At 38.6% G+C, this 21,720-nt stretch overlaps 1 protein-coding gene across 3 annotated transcripts in view; it reads right to left on the bottom strand.

The window, feature by feature from the left end:
* LOC122790299 (cadherin-24-like) overlaps positions 1–21,720 on the bottom strand; it is a 2,600,514-nt gene that overhangs the window by 597,581 nt on the left and 1,981,213 nt on the right. For all 3 annotated transcript variants that reach the window (XM_044057804.1, XM_044057803.1, XM_044057805.1), the window contains one exon: positions 2,741–2,860. In XM_044057804.1, the coding sequence (XP_043913739.1) occupies positions 2,741–2,860 (120 nt within the window). The remainder of the gene's footprint in view (positions 1–2,740; positions 2,861–21,720) is intronic.

Raw genomic sequence — 21,720 nt, 5'->3', positions numbered from 1 at the left:
AAAGGCAGTGAATGCTAACATCCCCCACCACTGTCACCATCCAGATGCCAGGGTTTCTTCCTGAAACCTGGTCACCAGAATCATAATCAAAAACAAAAAACAATGTGCTGACTTGCAGCACTGCTACACGACTGTAGGGTGAACTAGTATACAATGCCATGCTGTAGCACATACTACTGATCTTATATCGCCATCCCATAGTACAGGCTGATGATATGCTTACTGTGCTACGTAAATAAATAACGAAGAGCTATGCTATTCCTTCACCATACATGATACAACAATAACATCCTTTAGAGGGGCATAAGAAGCAAGCAGGAAGTGCACTACTCTGTCCTGAGTTATATGTCTGTCAGATAAGTGAATAAAGTTATTGACTTAGTCCCCACTCTATTCTCCCTTCAAGTCTCACCCTAAATAATCCATTTTACAAATGTGCTTGTACACCCACCATGCCACTTTCATTATTATTGTCTTAAACCCACTTTAACCCCAATCACTCACTTATCTTCACTGGCGTAGAGTGATACAGTCCTGGTTTCAATCCAGGGGACTCGAGTTTCAATAGCATATCAGGCACCTGAAGGATCCAGCTTGGGGAAAGAGAGAAGAGATGCAGCTTTGTTGACGTGCATCTTTTCAAGGGAGGGGGTAGGATGTGCATACATATGTTCTTTTTTGAGGCAGAATTCCTGATGAGATTAGAGATCATGCAGGAATACAGGCTTTGAAGGGACAAAGCAATCATGAGGACTTATTTCACTCCCCAAAGTGAGGGACACACCCTTGCTGACATACCTCCTGCACACGGATCCCTGGAGAGGTATGGGACATGTGTAGTGGCTTTATGAATGCAAAGTACAAAAATCTCAAATCTCACCTAGAGGCTGCATGTCTGAGGTCCCTTTCTGGCTGATCCTCACCCCAGTGATGGGAAATGAATCGGCCAGTTGCCTGAGAGAGAGAGAGAGCTGGATGATCAGCAGGCAGCAGGGACAACAACTTAAGTAAAAGTTTACATTTTCTTTTATATAAATATGACTTTTTTTAAGACTAAAAGATCCATTACTATACAACATGGTTCTTGCTATCAATCTAATAAAATAAAAAATAATTTGCTGAAGATCTAATCTAAACACCACCTTGCAAACTGCAAAAAGAACAGCTGAACACTGAGCTGAACTCTTTTCAAACTGTTCCAAATATCTATTTATTTATTGATTAGAGTATTTATTTTCCCCTGAAAAAAACCCCACAGCAAATACAATTATAATAATTTATACAGCATAAGCTGAACTTAAAAATTGTTTATGACTTAGACAGATGACAGATGATTCTGAGAATCCCTATTCTTTACTATAAATTGGAATTATGTTAGATAATGAATATTATATAAATTCAGTCACCAATCAAAAAAAGCAAGCTGTCACCATTTAGCTAGCAAAGTTATTCTATTTTTTCTATTTTTGTAGGATGAGAGACCCCCCCACTGATGACACACATTGAGACCACACACTACTACTTAGCTACTTTCTACACATACAGCTAAAAAAGGGACTAAAAAAAAAAACATTTGCTTTTAAATATACTATTCTGATCATTCACTTCATATCATATCATTAGATATCAGGATTCCATTATACTAAAGTTCAAAACAGAGTGTAGTTTCTGTCCCTCCTTTCAGTAGCTGGGCTGGGGGGGCTAAACTTTCTCAGTGGATAGCAAAACTATGGGGGGGCTAAATTTCGTATCTGTTCTCCTGAAAAAACAAATATTCTTAATTTGATTGATTTTGATAATTACTGAATTTTAATTTTTGAATTGAAATTACTGTTAACCACTCATTGAAATTCCATTCATCAGCATATTATATTATATAAATACATTTTTATAAAATTATCACAGTGTTGTCACTCATAATATTGACATTTTTAACAATAAAATATGAATATCAACATACCTCTCTGCAATCTGGGAGGGAAACCAGAGTAGCAGAAATCAACAACAAGTGTTTTGCAGGCAGCCCCTGCACCCCCCCCACCCACACTAACATAGACCATATTAACTAAGTCATCCATCTCACAATACCAGAGGGGTGGGAATCCCTTCTGGGGATGTTGATTCCATGTACATGTGTTTATTCCTGTTTATGTTGACTAAATAAATTGAAAGAGATATGATAAGATTGAAAACTCAAAACAAAAAATACTAAAATCTGAAAACTGAAAAGAACTGAAAATGGAAAAATTACTTTCTTTTAATATTGAGCAATCTCTAAGTTGGTATATACTATTAGCAGGGGGTGCCAGGGGTGGGGGGTAGAGGAGATTTCTCACTGCATTAAATATATTTACAATACTTTGGGTTTTAGACATTTTGGGTTTTCAGCATTTTGAGTTTTAATTTTTATGACATAGACCGATGTTTTAGATGTGTGTGTGTGGGTGTGTTTCCATGTGTATGAGTGCATGTATATGTAAGTATGAATATATGAGCATGTGTGCTTTTGCATATGTTTGCATGTGCATGTGTGTATAATAGCCATAACAATGTAAGATAAAGTCAGTGGTTAATTATTACATGTATGATATGCTTAAGAGCAAAATTTTTACGGTCTTATAAAAATGCTAACTGCATTCCCCTTACAGATTTATATCATAGACGATAAATAAACGTGTAAATAAATATAAAACTACAGTTCTAAAAGTGCACTTTGTCTGTTTTTCACTATTTACATTACCTGTTTGTGGGTCCACAGAAAAGAATGGTTGTCCTTCTAGCACAGTGTACACTAGCCTGGCACTGTTCCCATAGGTCGGGTCATCAGCATCACTTGCTGTGACTTGGATCACTGATGTACCTTTAAAAAAATACATTTGTTTAATATTTTTAGCACCTTGGGAAATAATCTCAGAGTCAAAATGTGAGCAGCATCTTAGTACTTGATTTTAAGAAGTAACAAGTCAGTTTTTCCAAAACAAATTTTTCAAAGACACCGAGGTGTCATAAGAGGCATTCTAAGAAAAGGAGCTCTGTAAGCACAGTCAACGATCATGCAGTAAGGTACCATTTCACTGAGGACCCCTGTGCTTTGTATCAGCGAATGTCCAGCGTGCACGGACTCCTTGCTCAATACCTGCTTATTTAAAGCCAACTTCCACTCTTTTGCCCTCTCCCCATATACTTCATTTTGTATCCATAAATATGTGATTAATGAGATACTGCATATACTAAAACTCAAACTTAAATCCTTTAACTGGATACCTATAGTATAAAAAAAATCACAATGAATCTTCTTAACCATGCTTTCTTTGCAGACTTGCATATTTTTGATTCATTTATGTGCCTAAACATTGCAAATGTAAGGTCTTTGAATGCTGACTGGCTTAAAATAGTGTGCTCATTTGAATGCAGTATATGTTTATTTCTTTTCCCTGTTTACTGAAGCAATATAACTGGTATCAATTACCTAGTCAAGACACATACAACATCTGAGGACACAAATGGTGTTTTATTATAAATGTTTCTTATTAGTATACTTCAGAAAGGCTTGTACTGCAACTTAACTGATAACACTTTCCAGATTCAAATAAACCACCTACAAGCTCTTTTAAATGTGGTACAGTGATTTCTTAAGTGCATCCCTCTGTTCTCATTAGCTTTCCACATAATACAAACTGCTTGCTACACTAAAACATTTCATTACAGTATTTTTTAATTTGGTAATGGAAAATTGTGATAAAGCTGTGGATTAGGAAATATTATCAGCAATGAATTTGCATTTTGTCATTTCTATTATTGCTGTAAAGTAATCTTACAGTTTTAGTTACTAAAACAATTTCACTCACGTTCAGTGCCCGTTATCAGAATATATGGCAAATTGCAGACATTTTTCTGCTTATTACTCAGAAGTATGTGTCCCTGAAAGACAAGACTTATTTCTTGTGGAATTATGATTCTAATGATGAGTCTTTGTAGGTCTGTTCCTCTATCAAAATGAGAAAAATGCCAACTGAAGGAATAACTTTTTTATTCAATCTGATATAAATGAATTTAAAGCATAACATGACCCACTTCTGAAGGCATTCATGCACACTTCAAAGTTTATTCAGCCCAGATATTGTGTTCTGTAGTGCACTGGATTAAATTGTGTTTTGTACATGCTTTTATCCAATAACCATGTCAAACAAATGTGAAAGCTGCTAATTAAGCACTTTGTTGTACTGGGCGCACATAAGAAAACAGAAAAAGAAAACATTTTAAGTTGGATCTTCACAAGGAACTACAAAGATGTTATACAGCAGTTCTAAAAAGAAACAAATAACTGCCTTTGTAAACTCGCAGAGTATTTTATAAACTGACCATGTGCAATTAAAATATAAAGTTAAGGAGAGTTTGAGATTAATCCAAAGTCTGGGAGCACAAAGAAAGGGGAGGGCAACAATATATAAAGTGTTTATCTATACAACCAGATAGTCTGACCTGACTGTATATGACTTTTCATTGGCATGTTGTGTGTTCATAAAATAACAAGGTATTTAATGTAAAAAAAAAAAAAAAACAGGTATTAAAAAAGGACAATGCCAATTAAAGTAAAATGAAAGTTGCATACTTCAACATAAAGACTAATTAGCCATGGGTAGCAGTTAATTGGAGCCTTTAAGACCCTTCCAGAATGTATAACTCCCCCATTAGGTCACATAATACATTGCATCTATGATACTCCTACATGTCACAACACAAAAGATGGTAGCTTAAAGAAAGGGAAGTGGGTGGGTTTGCTGAAATGGATGCATACGCATCATGAAGATCTTCATATTTTAAATGGTCAAGTCTGCCTACTTCTATGCCAGGACAGACTCTACAGTTTTAATCTCTCTCTATATATGAAAGATAGCAGCCCAAAGGCTTACCTGGAGCCTGTGATCATGCCTAGTTCATGCTGCCTTGGAAAAGAATACAGTGAAGCTCAATACAGATGCACAAACATCATCTACTACAAAGTTTCTGAAAAAGGATAGAGGACTGAAGTCACTAAATAAGGACATACATTTGACTTTCAGACTTCATATCCTTCAGAGAATGCATGATAACACAAATCCTGTTATTCTAGCAACTTTCTAAGATTATAAGAGCAATATTTAAAATCTGAACATATTTTTGTGTCTCTGCCCTCCCATTATTTTAGGTTTTGTTCTGATTTCTTGTGCTAAAAGTTTGAGAGGTATGTTTTTAGGAAATTCTTATTATCTTTCAATAGCAGAAAATTATACAACCAAAGAGCTATCTGAACATGGTGCCCATATATACTTTCTCTTCCAATTTTACTGCAAAAGAAACAGATGATAACATTGTCCAATAATTCTTTCCACATCTAAGTAGAATCAAAGTTGGCAGTGGGTATCCAGATAATGTAGGACGTATTCTCAGTTTTAATGCTAACTGAAGAATATAGGAACATTTACTGATTGGCAAAGACTAATTTCTGTTGCTACCTTGGTTATAAAGTCCTAGTTTGGCTGCAACAGAAGTTAATCAAATTGAAACAACTTCCACCAAGAAAACAGCCTTCCAAGATAGTTACCCACAATCCACGTTCTTTAGCAATGTATTCAGAAAGCATCAGTATCAATTTTTCCAGCATAAAATTTAAATAGCATGAAGGAACAAGTTCCTTGAGAGTCAGTCTAAGAAAGAAAGTTATTCTCAAAAATCCTTTATGTAATTTTAATGATGCCAAAAGACAACTTCATATCATGCTAAAAGTTAGAAATGGCTTCTACGTGAATTTTTTACTATGGGAAAGGTAGAGTCATGATGAACGACATTGGCTAAGAACTATATAATTTCTGAAATGGGAGCTAAGAAAACATCTAGGCTTGTCTGTAAGTACAATTCAGTCAGTTTACTTCAATACATTCCCCCAGTGGAAGGCATCTAGGATACTGTAAGGATATGCTCCCCCTGAGAATGATGAAATATGTCCCTGGTCACCAGGGGACTAAAAAAATAAAAAAATAAAAAACAGTTAGTTTGAGGAACTGAACATCCTAGTGTTTCTTGCCAAATGTATGATACAGGAGACCTTTGTGCAGTCTAAGAAAAAGAGGTTTCTGTAATGGATGAGACCGCAGAAGGGCAAATCAAACCCATCTGAGCCAAAATGGGGGGCTTCAACATGGCCACATCCTTGTGCATCTTAGCTTTCTGCAGATAATTCATTATAAAGGGAACAGGGAAAAAGAATAAAGGAAACCCAGTGGCCACTGTCAGTTCAGCCCCTCCTGGGCAGGGGGTTCTGCTCCTGGTGGGATTAAAGACAAACAGCTGCTGCGTTTGGATTGAACAGGGATGCAAAGAGGTCATGAGAAGGCCTTCTTTAATGCAGAAGATGGAGTTCACCAGTGAGTGACTGAGAGACTACTTTTGGGGCAACAGTAAACATTGTCTGAGCTTGTCCACTAGACAGCTGACGTGACCAGGAATATGTATTGCTACCAGAAAGTGATGTGGTAAAATGACCCATTCTGGTAGCTTCAGTGTTTCTCAACAGAGGGAGTAGCAATTAATTCTGCCTTGTGTTTTGATATACCAAAACACTGCCTTGTTATTGGACTATAAGGCAATTGTACCCTATGGAAGGACGTTAAGTGGAATATTAGGAAGATTGCCCTAATCTAAAGGAAACTGATGTCCAGAGAGGTCTCATGTTGTGTCCAGGTCTCTTAAACTATATGCTTCAAAATGCTCCCTACCCAAAGCAGATGCATTATTGTTTACAAACACACTGGGAGATAGAGGTAAATTGGCACAGTGCTGCAAAAGATTGCCTTAAAAGGTACCATGGAAGATGTCAATGGAAAACCTTGGATGACCTAAACAAAAGAGACATAAGGTCTGACATTTTATTCTACTGAAACTCAAGTATCTACTTGAGTACCCACTCCCCCAAATCCTTGAAACATAGTTTAGCCACTGGCTGGGGAACATCCAGGAGCAAAAGAACCGTGGATTGAAAATTGACATTCTGTTTAGAGGATGACTTGCCACACAATTCCTCATGGCCACGTGGCATCTGATAAAGGCCGCTGCTTGCAGTAGTCCTCTCTCTGTCTTCATGTGATTCACTGTAATCCCCAGGGCGTATAAACAGATGCATGAATATATTTATTGCTTGAGTTAGTGACTTCCTTGTTGTAGTTGCAAGGAGTCAGTCACCCAGATAAAGGAAATCATGAAAACCCTTTATCCTACAGAAAGTTGCTATACTTGCCATGCATTTGATAAATATGTTGGGAACTGTGGTGAGACTAAATGAAAGAGCTTCTATCTGGCAGTGAGTGGCTCTGGCCATGAAGCGCAGGAATCTCACGGATCATTTTGCTATCATGATGTATAGTTAGGGAGATCTGGGGATCTAGAGAGCACATCATGTCTCCCTTTTCTAAACATTGAAGAATTAACTGTACTATGACCCATCCAGAATTGTTTCCTTTGGTTACTTTTTTGGGCTGCTCTAGTACTGTCCTGACATTCTTAATTTTTTAGGAACTAAAAATACTTGAATAAGCTGAATACCATCTCTAGTCTACTGGAAACTCTTAGATGGCTCTTTTTGCTAAATGATTGCTGCCTCTAATTTGGATGCACAATTGTAACAGAGTAGGATGTCAGGAAAGGGCAAGGAGGTAGGCCTTGAAAGAGGCATGACTTTAATGTTGTGATGTCTGAGTAGTCTCTTTGAACCACTTGCCTTATGTGTTAGCTTGCCAATATAGAGACATGTAGATATATTTAACCCCCATTTCTTCCAGATTAAGATAGTCAAGCAAGTCTTCAGGGTTTCTGTAATAGTCCTCATAAGGACTGCACAATTCCTGATTTTGTGGACAATCTCTGCATCTCGCATGACATCTACTCTGGAAACTATCACATCTTTTTCCTAGCAGAGCTGTTAAATGTTCTTGAACTATACGTTCTGGGCACTCCTCTGGTTACAAGTAAAAGGTTCAAGAAAAATGGCATTTTATTTCAGTAGTTGCAAGTGTCTTGTCTTTTTGGTCACTTATGTGCAACTTCCATTTTATCTGTGGTGTAAACAGTGATGATCAATCGTAAGAGGTATTGGCATAAGGCATCCTGACATTATCTACAAAATTATAATATATGAAGCAGAATCGATAATAAATGCCTGTGCTGGAATTTGGGCTCTGCTCCATCATGAAGATATTTAACACATTATTGAGTATCACAACATGGAAAACTAGCTTTCACTTAAGGGTCAAATGGGATAACCTGTTCAGCATCTCAAGTGTTCTCTTATCCAGGTCATGCGGAAAATGTGTCATATGTTTATGTAATTAAGACCGCCTCATAGAAAAGGCTGCTCTTATGAATGAGTGCTTTTCAAAGAGGGCCAGCACACAAGAATCATTGTAACGGGGATGAACTACTGGACTTCTTCCTTATGTTCGGTGGCTACTATAATGGAGTCCACTAAAGGGGACTTACTCTAACATTAGCAGACTTTAGAGGCCAGAGGATACTGTCTGGGGTCCTGGGAACAAATACAAACATATCTGATTATTCTCAAGCCCTCTACATGACCAGAACAAATCAAGCAAGCTGTTAAGAGTGCCAGTGAAGTAGGTAGGACGGAGTGAAAGGCCTCCTGCAATATCGATTCTTACATGGATACTGAGTTAGTTAACCATAACCCCTGCTCCTGCATTAATTCCTAGATATCTCTGAATTTCGGATCATCAGTGGAATACTGGGGAAGCCTTTTCTTCTTGACAGGCATCAGGAGTAGGAGACTCTTTAGCAGAGTCCAGGTGCTTTCTTTTGCATTCCCTCTTCCCAGTAACACATGGCAAGGACTCTTCTGAATGCTAAGGGAGAGGATTATGTCCCAGATACTGTGATCCTTTGCCACTTTCAGCTTTTTCCTGCAACTCTTTTTCTCTTCTGATAAGATGATAGGACCTAGATGTCAGAATGATGGGCATCCTGGGGTGAAGCTGATAATGGTGCCAACTCCAAAGGGATTGGAAATCTTACCTTCTTTGTTGGTTTCTGAGAAGCCAGCTGACCTACTTATTTTGGAGCAAAGGTTACTGATGTGGAATGAGATATACCAATCCTCAACACCAGGATTAATGTCAGCATTCAGGATGGCTTTAAGTGATGAGACATTGAACACCAATATTGTTGAACTAGCAATGATCCAATAAGTACCAGAGTCAAATTCAGTGTTAGTCCACTAGGGTCAATGGCCTGGGCCCTAGTAATTTGCAACACAAGATGGTCCTATGCTCAGAGCACTGGTATAGAGGATGGTACTGACCCTATGGCAAAAGATGGCACTGGATCTCAAGAAGGAGTCAGTGGTGGAACAACTGGCTCTGAAGCACCCAGGCCAAACATAGGGCCTATGGCAGGAGCAACAGAAGTGCATGAATGGGAGTATGCTCTTGCCACCTTGGATAGGAAATTGGAAGAGAAGACACCCTTCTCACATTTTGCCTTAACAAGTACCCTTATCAGCTGTTCTGAACAATATAGAGAAGGAAATTTGTAGAGTCCTGCAGAAATGAATGATCATGGAAAAACAATGATCTGACTCTAAATATTCTGATAACTCCTTGTACAGGAGAAACTGCTAAGTTTTTTATAACAGGCCTGCAATAATATAAACCTTGAAGTGTGAATCTTCAACAAAAGCAATATATTCTTATGAGGTCACTTTGCAAGGGTCCTTAGGAGGGAACCCCACCCCATGGAGAAACTCCAGTGTTACATCCTTGGCCTCCTCGCCACTATTTTATTTTGCCTTCTCTCACTTTGGATGACGTCTACATACCAGAAGCCAACAAACCTTTCAGAATTAGTTGCATCTTTCCTGCAGTGTTCTAGAACTAAACATTTTGCAAATCTTACAATTCATTTCTAAGTGTTCTTCGCCTGAACACATAATGCAAAGTACATGTATGTGTGTGCCTCCTGCACCTTTTTACCCACTACTGGTGTACTTACAGAACTATGATGCCTTATCAGTAGCGACAAATGCAAGCAGAAGCTTGAAGCTGTTACTCTAAATAAAGAGAATAGCAACCGACTACAAAACAACAGCAAAAACTGTCATATGGGTAGTAAAATAAACTAGCAACCACATTAATTCAGATAGTGACTGAGAAAGATGGAGTAGTAAACACTAAGAATTTAGCTAACAAATTTACCTAAGTGAAAAATGTTTACTAAGTCAATGGAAAAAATCTGACTAGAAAGTAACAGTTTAAAGCATACAAAGTTTGCACCAATAAATTAGACAGAGTACTTCTTGAAGTTGACTCTAACAGGGTAAACACAAAATGGAGAGATAAAGGGGATGTGGTGCATTATGGAAGCTAGGAGAGGAGTTTTAGAGACTGGGGAGAGACTTAGAATTTGCCAGGCAGCTGTACTTCGTAGGTAACCAATACTAGTGTTGACATGAGTAACAGCTGTATCGTGACCTTGATCCTATAATATCAAGGAAGTGAATAAGCAAGTAGAAAAGATACGAATGTAAAGGCCAGTGTAAAATGCCATATTTCAAAATGGCTTAATGAGAGAGAGAGAGGGTGTCAGAATATCACCTCTTTAATAATGGGAACAATCCTGTTCGATTCACGGCTGGAGGGCCTTCTATGTGGAGTCTGCATGTCCTCCCCGCGGTCGAGTGGCCTCCGAAAGACATGCGTGAATGGGTGTGCTTTCGCTGAAGGTTGGGCTGGCAACTTGGCACCATAAAAATCTACTGCCAAATATTAGCGGACTGGAGTTAAAAGCCAAAAAGACAAAGACAATAATGGGGACAATAAACATTAAGTAAGAGAAATGTCAGACTAAAGTCAATGCATGCCAACATAAATAAAATGTGCTGAGTATTTATTTCTGCTTGTTGACACCAGATAAAACAACAAACCCTTGAAAAAGACACACTTGCATACATACAGAATGCACTGAAACTAAATTCCTCATGGTTTCTAAGAACAGACATATATTTAAAGAATTGGAGTGTAAATTCTTGTTTATTTAATAAAGTTTGAGTGAGGGAAAGCTTAATAACTGTGAAACAATGTTTCAGATTAGATTAGATATTTCTATTAATTCAGAAACAACTGATACTGATGTCTTTACACAACTACGGGATTGCTCTACATTTATTTTTACAAAGTAGATATTGGCAAAGATTAAAAGGATGGCAGTTTTAGTTCAACATGCAGTATAAGGAAATACAAATAAATGAGAATTAATAGAGCCCATAAGCTTATAGCTGTGCCCTAAAAAACATGCAAGACTTTATGTGGTGAATGACAGGTACTAGTGTAGTTAGTTTTAGATATTCACCGCAGACATTCCATTCCTAAATGTGCATCTAGACTAATTAATCATGGGTGCTAGCCAAAGGGTATGCAGTCAAGTTCCTGTGTGTTGCATTCAGCAGGGCATTTCAATCAGTTTCATTCTACCTGTAATAGAAGTAAACAGCAAAACTGTGCTCAAATGCATGTAAAGCAGGTAACGATTTCTTCATCAAGTCAGTATAAAAGATAATTAATTATACTAGGGTCTCAAGAACTAACCAAAATGTTGCTTAAGAATTGCATTAATATTCTATTCTATTCTATTCTATTCTATTCCATTCTAAATCTATTCTATTCTATCACATTATATTACATTATTTGAAGCCACGCAGACAGAGAGAAAGCTTATGACTCAGTATGTGGTAAGAAGGTTAGTATCACTCAGGGAGGGATAAACTGCGGAAGGCAGATGACATTCCTCTTTCAGACCGTCAAGGAACTGCTGACTGTTCTTAAGTAAATGGCTCCATTGTTTTATAGCATGTTAGTTTGAGGACAGATGAGGTGCATAAGAAATGAAAAAGAGCAACTATGTGCTTTTGAGTAAAGGAAGGTCAAGAGGAAATACAGGTGATTATAAGCAAGTAAGCCTGACTCCAGTTTTTAGAAAGGTGAAGGAAAGGACCCTCAAGAGGAGGCAAACTTAATATCTGCAAGATGATGGTTCTGAGAATTTAATAGTGATTAAAAATGTGCTTATGAGTGAATAACTTGTCAGATGAATCTGATTCATTTTACAACATGGTGAACAGTTAAACAGGGGAGCCTTTGGTGGCTGTAGACCCCTGATTTTTTTAAGGTTTCTGACATGGTTCCCTACACCAGGCTGTTGGGAAACTAAGTAGCAAGTGGGGCCAAGCTGATTACAGCAGGTAGACTAATGACTAGATGGATGAGTGGGTGTGGAGAAGGTTAGGGAAACCATAAGTATGGGAGGACAGCATAATGGTTACGGTGTTTACCTAACAGACACAAGGTGCAGGGTTTGACTCTCACATTAGGTAATTGGCTAGGCTTAAAATGGCCCACAAGGGCAGTTAGCCTAGTTCTAACCTATAAAAGGATAGAGATGATCTCAGAGTTGTTTTAGATCAATATAAAAGTGTCTCAATTTTCTAAAAACAAACAGTAAAACAACAATAATACATTTGCAGATGGTAGAAAGGTTTGGGTAAAGTTTACAGGTTATGAAATGACCCTAAGAAGGGACTCTTCTGAGCAGTGCTACCGACTCCCAGCACTGAAAAAAATCTATGAACTACTTTTAGGTATTACATCCTCTAGGCAGTCTTTGAAATAAAGACATTAGGGTAAAATGTGCTATGTGAAAATATGGCAATTATAATTAGCTAATTAGGAGTAGTATGTGAGATAAAGGTATTAGTGTAAAACCTGGCAGTTCTAGCTGCACCACATTATTGTGCATGACTTGGAGAGCTGTGAAAAGCCCTGAACTACGAGTAACTTTTTATCAAAAAGGAAAAGAGAAAAAAAGCTTTTATTTGAATTCTGCTTAAATATTCAAGTTGCACTTACAGTGACCTATGCAATGCTATGTCTTTGTACTTGTATGCTTTTTTAACATGTTTTACCCAAAAATGTTATCTGTATGCATTTTTAGTTTGTTCTGGGACCTTAGCCTTGTAGCTTAATTTTCAGTTGTGGGAAGATTGTGTTTCTATATTACACCTCACTTCTATCTACTAGTATTAATTGTAAAAGCTAGTTGTTTATATTTTAAACCCTATTGGGCCTTAGTCTAGCAGGTTTCATTTACAGTTGTGGCAGAACTGTAAACTACTGCCAGATTTGAGTATTATTTAATCATTTATGACAGCATTTTTCCATAATGGTAATTTTTTGCATAGTCTGGTACCTTAAACTGTAATAGAATTCAGTGGTGAAAGTATTGTTTTTTTTTTTCAGTTCGAAGATTTGTACTTCACTGCTTTTACTGTTATTGATATGCCAGTTTTGCTGCTACAGTTTATATTCTGATTACCTTTATCTGCTTAAAGGTGCATTCAGCTGCATTTATGTTTCTCTGTTCTTTATGTCTGCATCATCCCCCATTGAGACATTAAGCTAAAGTTTCTGAAATTCTAACCTGTATGTGGTTACAGACCTGTAGCTCAAAGAAGTTGCATTCCAGTTCCTTTCTGTTCCCCTATTCTTTGTGTCTGCTCCACAACCCACTGAGACATTAAGCTAACGTTTCTGAAAGAGCACCAATATTGGCTTTATTTTATTGGATTCCTCTCTAGAAAGCATGCTTTTTCCTTGACTTTTTTCTCACACCTCCCACCCTTGCTCTGTTATGATTTTAAAAGGCTGTTTCTGGCCTCTATTCCATATTGTAATCTGGTTTCCAAAGTCCTTCCCTCCCCTGTTTCCATGCTATTGTGCATTACAAAAGCTATTTAAGTACTCTTCCCACCCATTGTTTTCAACAGATCCATCCCAGAAAGCAAACTGACCCTATACAATGGTCATAAAATTGTACCATGTAAAGAAGTAAATACAGAGCAAATACCTTGTGTGCCAACAAGCTTAGAGCAGCTAGTTGGGCATTGAATGGTAATACCTACAGATTTAGCAGAATTCAGTACTGTCTAAGCATTAAAGTTAGCAGAATTTAGTACTGATCAGCATAAGTTTCCCTAATAAAGCACCCTTGGTAATCTGCACCAACAAAGCACCCTGAATAACCGTCTAATCCCAGTACAACACCTCCCTGTACCTCACCAATCAAGGGACTAAACAGCATGGATATGCAATTTCATAACTTCTCTGTAGAAAGATTGGTGGATATGAGCATCTTGAGATGGTGTAGCAACTGTCAAATGTTTACTGGCAACCACTTAATCCTTAAAGAAAAAGACAGTATGTGAGAGGTGTACTTATTGACAATGGAGGCTATGCTCTCACATACAAATGCACATCAGGTTGTCAAAGAAATGAACACACCACCATCTTAGCAGAGCACACAGCACACACACACATAGACCATAGCTCTCAACCTTCCATCTCCAAAATGAGGAACACTTGCCCTCATAATGTGGAACAAATGAGCAAAATGTGGAGCACGTACTAATGGCTTACTAACGACTTCACCTAGGAAGGCCATAGGATGGTTAAAATATGCTGGGTTTACTTATAAAGAAGACCTTTTAATGAATTAATATGATTCATTTCTATTTACCATGAATTTCACTTAAAATAATTCCTAACACTGAATGTGTGACAGAGTCTTTCAATGTGGAATATTGAGGAACTTTGAGGAACATGAACTTTTTAAGACCCCAAATGAGGTACGTTCCTCGTAATGAGGTACACTTAAGAGGTATGACATAGACTAACGTATGATGAGGCATGCAAAAGCAATCTTCTTAAACAGTAAACATTGCCTAGACAGCCCATGGCAAAACTATTCCTCAGCAAACCCAAAGGCACTCAGAAAATACAACATTTAACACCACACAAAGAGTCACACTCAATGGAGACCCAAACACTAAGTCCAAATGCAAGGAAACACACGCCCCAGGACTCTTTGTCACTGGAGACAGCATTGTAAGACATAATGAAGGTAATGGGTAGTTGCTTTTCTGGAACTGGGATTCACCAAATTCTACATGCACTCAAGTCATTACAACACAGGTACCAGTATGATTCCATCAAAGTCCATGTAGGTGTAAATGACCTGAGATGTACCTCCTTTTACTATATGAACAGAGATATTATTAAGCTATCAAACTATGTGTCTCAGGCTGGTATGAGCCTAGCATTGAGCAGCATACATTGAGGATGATGCCACAGTAAGAGTAAAAGATGACTGATTTAAATAATTGGCTTTCTGGTGTCATTCTAAAGGTATCCAATATATGTCAGCATATGAAGACATAGTTAACACATCAGATCACATTGTTTTACCAAGGATAGTCTGTATCTGTCGCCTCTAGGCTTTCAAATGCCAACTAAAACTTTATCCACCCGAAAGTGCCTTTCTTAGACAATACCACATTGACAAACCTACTGACATAGAAAAATGAACTAAACTGAACAGCAAGGTGTTCCTGCTCAGTGCCAGGAATCTAAGTAAAAAACTGCAGTCCCTCCAAGCCCTCCTAACACTCAAGAATATAGACAACTGGCACTTACTGATACATGCTTTAAAAAGGCAGGCAGTACCCCAGCAGTGCAAGGTTTCATTGCCTTCAATACTTTAAGGCCAGTAGCTGCACAGACAAGGTCAAAAAGTGGAGGTGTCTAAATATATCAGTAAGACACATACCTCAATATTGATCAAAAAGGATGATATGCTGGAATTCCCCCATACAGATCATCACAGACAAAATCCTGTACCATATCCTAATCAGCTATAGGTCACCCTCTATGTCCCGAGCTCACAATGCATATATGGAGACGCTTACCATCCAACATAACACCCTACTCATTAGAGACTTTAATTATACCTCTATATGTCTACATGTCCTCAAATCTACAGGCACAGAAATTCTTGGACTTCATAAATACAAACACCCTTGATCAAATAGTGAATACATCCATGAGAGGTCCTGCCAAACTGGACCTCATACTCACAAATAACACTCCCAAAGTTTCTTCCTCCTTGGTAAGGTCCCACCATAAAGCTGAATCTATGAAATCAAAACAACTCTGTAACCCCAATAAAACCAGTAACAGTTAGAAAATATTTGAAAGCAAACACCATTTATTAAGAGCTGGTTTGTCAAAATTCAGTGCTCATCCAACCCCCAAGAAAACAGCAGCCTATACTGGATTGCTGTGATAAACTCTATAAAACCATGCAAATGGCTGCATAGAAGCTACTGTACCTACAAAATGTAAGGCCAGAACTAGTCTCAGAAACAAACTGCCCTGGTGGCTTCCCAAATTAAATAGGCTATAGCACAAAGGAAACAAATATGGCAAAATCAAGAAGGGTAATTCCCATAAATATAAAAACTCTCTCATCAAAATAAATAGGCAACTAAGAGGGATAGTTAGGTCAACCAAAACCAAATTTGAAGTTTAGATAGCCTCCCAGGTAAATGATGACCATAAGGCCTTTTCAGTCATGTCAGAAACCTCAAGGACAGCACACAGAGATGAGCGGAACTATTGGTTAATTATGCCAAATTCACCAAGCTTGGTGAAATAGTAAACCTGTTAGCAGACAAATTCATTTCCACATTTAGTACCCTCTCATGCCTAACTACCCACCAAGAAATATCCCAAAACATAACCCTTCCAGCTATATCTAGGGAGCATGTACTGGGTGCACTCACTAAAATCAAGAACACAGCCACAGTGAGCCCTGATAGCATTCCAGGATGCCACTGGAACAGTGTAAAATATAATGTATCAAGGCCACTAGTGTCACTATTTAAGTACAGTCTTAAAACAGACTTTGGGCCACTAGAATGGATGACTGTGATGGTCATCCCCCTCCACAAGGGAGGACCTTCAACAGAGCCTAGAAACTACAGACGCATTAGTCTGACTAGTCTTTTTTGCAAAGCCATGGAAAGAATTATTATGGAAATTATAATCAAGGACAGGGGAGACCCCCAGACACTGGATCCATCCCAGTCTGGCTTTGTCAAAAAAAGGTCATGCTTACTGAACCCGGGGGACTTCTTTGAAAAGGTCACTAAGGCTATGCATGAGGGAAAAGCAGCACATACTGCCCACCTAGATCTGGCTTAAGCATTTGATACAATATATCACTATGGCATTGTCAACAATCTTATGGAACTAGATATAAGCCAGTTGATAACACACTGGACAGCTAGCTGGTTTACTGATATGACCTAAGAGGCTAGGATTAGTGAGTCCACGCCACAAAATCTGCAGTGGAGTCTATCAGGGCTCTGCGCTGAGCTTGCTCTTCTTTGGGATCTACTTCTAGGTGGTCAAATCCAATGTCAAAAGCCTCTGGCTGACCAAGTTTGCAAACGATTGCAAACTGGGAGCAATCATTGAATCCCCGCAGATTAAAGCACCCCTCAATAAAGTCTACTACAGACTAACACTTGGTGCCAAAGACATGGATTAAAACTCAGTGCCAAACAATACATTATAGTACCTTTTGTGAAGTTAACCACCCTGGGTAACTTTGCCATTAAAAAAAAAAAATCTGTAAAAGTTGATTCCATAGTAAGGCATCTGGGAACTCATGTTGATAGTAACCTAGCTTTTGAACAATACATGTTTAAGGTAATATGAAAAGCCTTCTATTTTTCAGAACTTATAAGTAAGGGTTCATCTAGGTCCAGAGAGGTTATTGTACCGCTGTACTAAACCCTCATCAGACCCATCATAGAGTATAATGTCCCCTTTGACATGTAACTGACCAGACACATGCAGTAACTGGAACATCCACAAAAGTTCTTTACAAAAAGAATGCATGGAATAAACTCAATATCCTATGCTGATCACCTCAAAGCCCTGTTTCTTTACTCTGTGTCATACAGACTACTGAGAGTGGATCTTTGCTTAAACCCTGCTTTGATGAACATTTTACACATCCTCAAAACAAAAAGCATCAGAACTACTAGATCATAAATTTTGCTTGCTACAAAAGGTTGGAAAGACAGATGTTTCTCAGCTAGTTTCCTTGTTCTGGAAGATGCTCCCCATCCATGTGAAGCAGAGTTCTTCTCTAACCCTATTTAAGCACAGCTTTGACCAATGGATTAGTAATCAGGAATTCATCCCTGGTCAGGCTCATGTGCATTAAAAAACAGTTTTCACAAGAAGGTGAAGGAAGCATATAACAGAAAAAATTCTAGACAGTACAGATATAAATACACACATAGATAACTTAGCCACTGCCATTTTTAAGACAGTATAGCAGCATAGCATAATTCACAGTTCCCCTACTTGTGCAAGTAATAATTTAGTTTAGATTGCACAACTTAGACAACTAGAATAATTTAATTATATGACAGCAAAGACAATTATATTGCACTTATGGTGTTCTCACAAACTGAGGGTGTGTTGACATTAAGGTTAGTTGCTCAACAGACCAATCACTTGTGGAAAGAAACTATTCCTGAATCTTGATGTTCTATACCTGATGATTCTGTATCATTTCCCCGAAGACAGGAGGTGGAACAGTGCATGTGTGGGATGATACTTGTCCCTTATCAGTTTCACAACCTTGCCATAGCATATGCAAAAGTAAAGGTCCTGGAAGTATTGGGGGCTTGATCCTGTGATATTCCTGGTCTGCTTTACAACTTTCTCTAATGCATATGAGCAGTTTCCATACCAGACTGTGATGTTGTTTGTCAGTATGCTTTCAATCATGGCCCTGTAGAAGGTCATGAGGATGTGGGAGGGGAGGTTTGCTCTGCGTAGTCTCCGGAGGAAGTGGAGAAATTAATGGGCTCTCTTTACAAGGCTGGAGGTGTTTGCTGCCCAGCTTAGGTCATCTGAGATGTACACCCCTAGGAATTTGGTGCTTTTCACCCTTTACACTGCCATACCACTGATGGTGATGGGTGCATGGGACCCTTGTTTCCTCCTGAAGTCAACAATGATTTCTTTTGTTTTGTCAACATTTAGTGCTAGGTTGTTTTTGGTGCACCATCTGGTGAGTTGGTTCACTTCCTCTTTGTATGCACCCTTATCATCATTTCTGATGAGGCCGATCACAGCGGTATCATTGGAAAACTTGATGATGTAGTTTGCATGATGTTTTACAGAGCAGTCATGCATCAGTATTGTGGGAGAAGTGGACTTAGTACGTAACCTTGTGGGACCCCTGTGTTCAAGGTGATGCATTGTGAGTGGTTCCTGTCAGCTCAAATGGTTTGGGGCCTAATGGCAGATGAAGTATTTTAGCACACTAGCCTGAGAGATGCGTTTACAATGTCAGTAAAGACAGGTGCCGGTTGATCTGCACTGTCTTTGAGTAGATGACCCAGAATCATGTTAGGACCTGCTGCCTTACCTGGGTGGACTTTTCTTAGGTTCTTTCAGACTGCCTCTAGGCTGAGACATAGTGGTGTGGCATCTTCATCCATGAGTAGTTTCTTTGGTGAGATGTTATTTGTCTCCTCAAATCAGCTGAAGAAGGTGTTAAGTTTGTCTAGAAAGTCCGTACTATCTACACATTGTGATGACGGAGGTTTGTAATCAGTAAAGTATTGGATGACCTTCCAGAGCTGCCTAGGGTCCTTTTGATCTGCAAAGTGCTTTTCTATTTTTAGCTCATGAGCACATTTTGATGCTCTTACCCCCTTGTTCAGCTTGGCCCTGGCAACTTTCAGGGCATCTTTATCTCCACACTTGAAGGCAGCATTATGTGCTCTCAGTAGCTCATACACATATGACGTGTGTAATACTGCATGTACTTATACCCCCAGAAGCATGTCACTGTGTATACAACCTACGCACAACCAATCAGTTGTTGATCAACAACACAACAATGCATGCTTGTCATTCATAATCAACAAGTAATAATGCATGAATGTAATCTATGTTATATCTTGTCAAATACAAACATATAGCTATGTATTTTGGTGATCAGCATTGGCATTATGCATTTTGTAAAATTTTCTGCATAAAAACAGTAACTATAACACAATATTTGTATAACAAAATATACTTAATCATAAAAGCATTGGCTGGGTCAAACTACTGTCCTCACCAGTGCTAAATAAACACCCCCACCAGTCATGCAGCATGTGCTTTCATGACTGCAGATATACGTCACCATGAAGATTCTCTTAACCTGCTTAGTGCTTATGTTACTGTGCACATCAGAGCACACAGGAGCATATCTGTGTCTGATACTAATCAGTCAATGGCCATCAGCTGCTGTAAAGGCTTATACTCACAGACAGCTGCCCATAATGACTATTTGGATACATGTCATGGTCAGCATAGAACTGTTATGTACTAAAATCCTAACATGTAAGAGTCAAGTCTCTCTCAGAGAGTTGCAGAAACTAATCATTATGAACCACTTAGATGAAAAATGGATTTTTTTCTTCACGTACAGTACATGCCTAGTATATATTGTATTGCACAGTATTTTGCATACTCAGTATATGTGTTTGATAATATTGTAAGTCATGGCATTTACTACAACATGTATATCTGATGCTGTAACATGATATGGATGTATTTTAATAGCCCCCTTATGTATACTGCTCCTGGCCAATATTTTAATTACGTGACAGATTAGTATCATGGGGAAAAAAGCTGATATCTTGGAGAACAAACTGCAATGACACCCTATGTTGATGCATGCATGTTGTTGGGAAGCACAAGTGATATTGTGGCATGGTCATGTGACAAACATGCAGATATCTGCACATCTGCATGAGATGAGGACTAAAGGAATAGTAACAGATGATGTAGAGAGTATGAGGATGCACTACATCAGCATGGCTAGGAGGATGTGCTTGACCTGCTAAAAACTATGGTGTAGACCATCTGCTTCTGGCCTCACATTGTCAGGTGTGCCCTCAAACTGACTGCCTGGCCTCACATTGTAAGGTGTGCTCTCAAACTGGGTTCACATTTGTAAGGTGTGCTGTCAAACTGACTGACTGGCCTCACATTGTAAGGTGTGCTGTCAAACTGCCTTTTTTTGAGATGGACCTAATAATTACTGATTGGGCCACCCTGGATGGATCACCAACTATAGCTTTCCTATACCTTAACATGGTACATCACTGTAAAACTCAGTCCACCTTGTAATATAAGGATCCCCGTAAAAAAATATATACATCTATTAACTGCCTCTCCAGTTCAAGATCAAGGTGAGGTGAGTTAAAGAAGACCTCAAAAAGTATGGACAAAGCATATATACTGCCCCTCTGACCATAATTAAGACCAACAAAAAGGCCATTATAAAGGAAGACATTGAGCAGTGACTACTTTGTGGGCCTAGCAAATGCATTTTGGAATGTCTCATGTGTGGCTTGGCATGATCTCACATGTGCTTTGGAATGGTCTTACATATATGGTTTGTCATGGCATCTGACATGGTTTGGCATGGTTTCTCTCATGGGATAACATGCTCTCACATGTGGCTTGGCAGGGTCTCCCACGTGGTTTAGCTCATTCTCATGCGTGGCTTGTTGTGGTCTCATATGTGGTTTAGCATAGTCTTACATGAAGCTTGGAATGATTTCATATATGCTGTCTTCACAGAGCTACACAGGTGATGTACTGCTTCATTGTTCTATGATAACCTGCTGAAACTAATTCTCCATTGAGGGTCGGGGGGTTATTATACATAACGTGGAGCTTCAGCAACTTAATTTACCTATAT

The sequence above is a fragment of the Protopterus annectens genome, chromosome 16.part0 (genome assembly GCF_019279795.1).
Source record: "Protopterus annectens isolate FY-2018-M chromosome 16.part0, PAN1.0, whole genome shotgun sequence".
Taxonomy (NCBI): domain Eukaryota; kingdom Metazoa; phylum Chordata; order Ceratodontiformes; family Protopteridae; genus Protopterus; species Protopterus annectens.
Note: the sequence above shows the minus strand (reverse complement) of the source record. Positions and strands in the feature narration are given on the sequence as shown.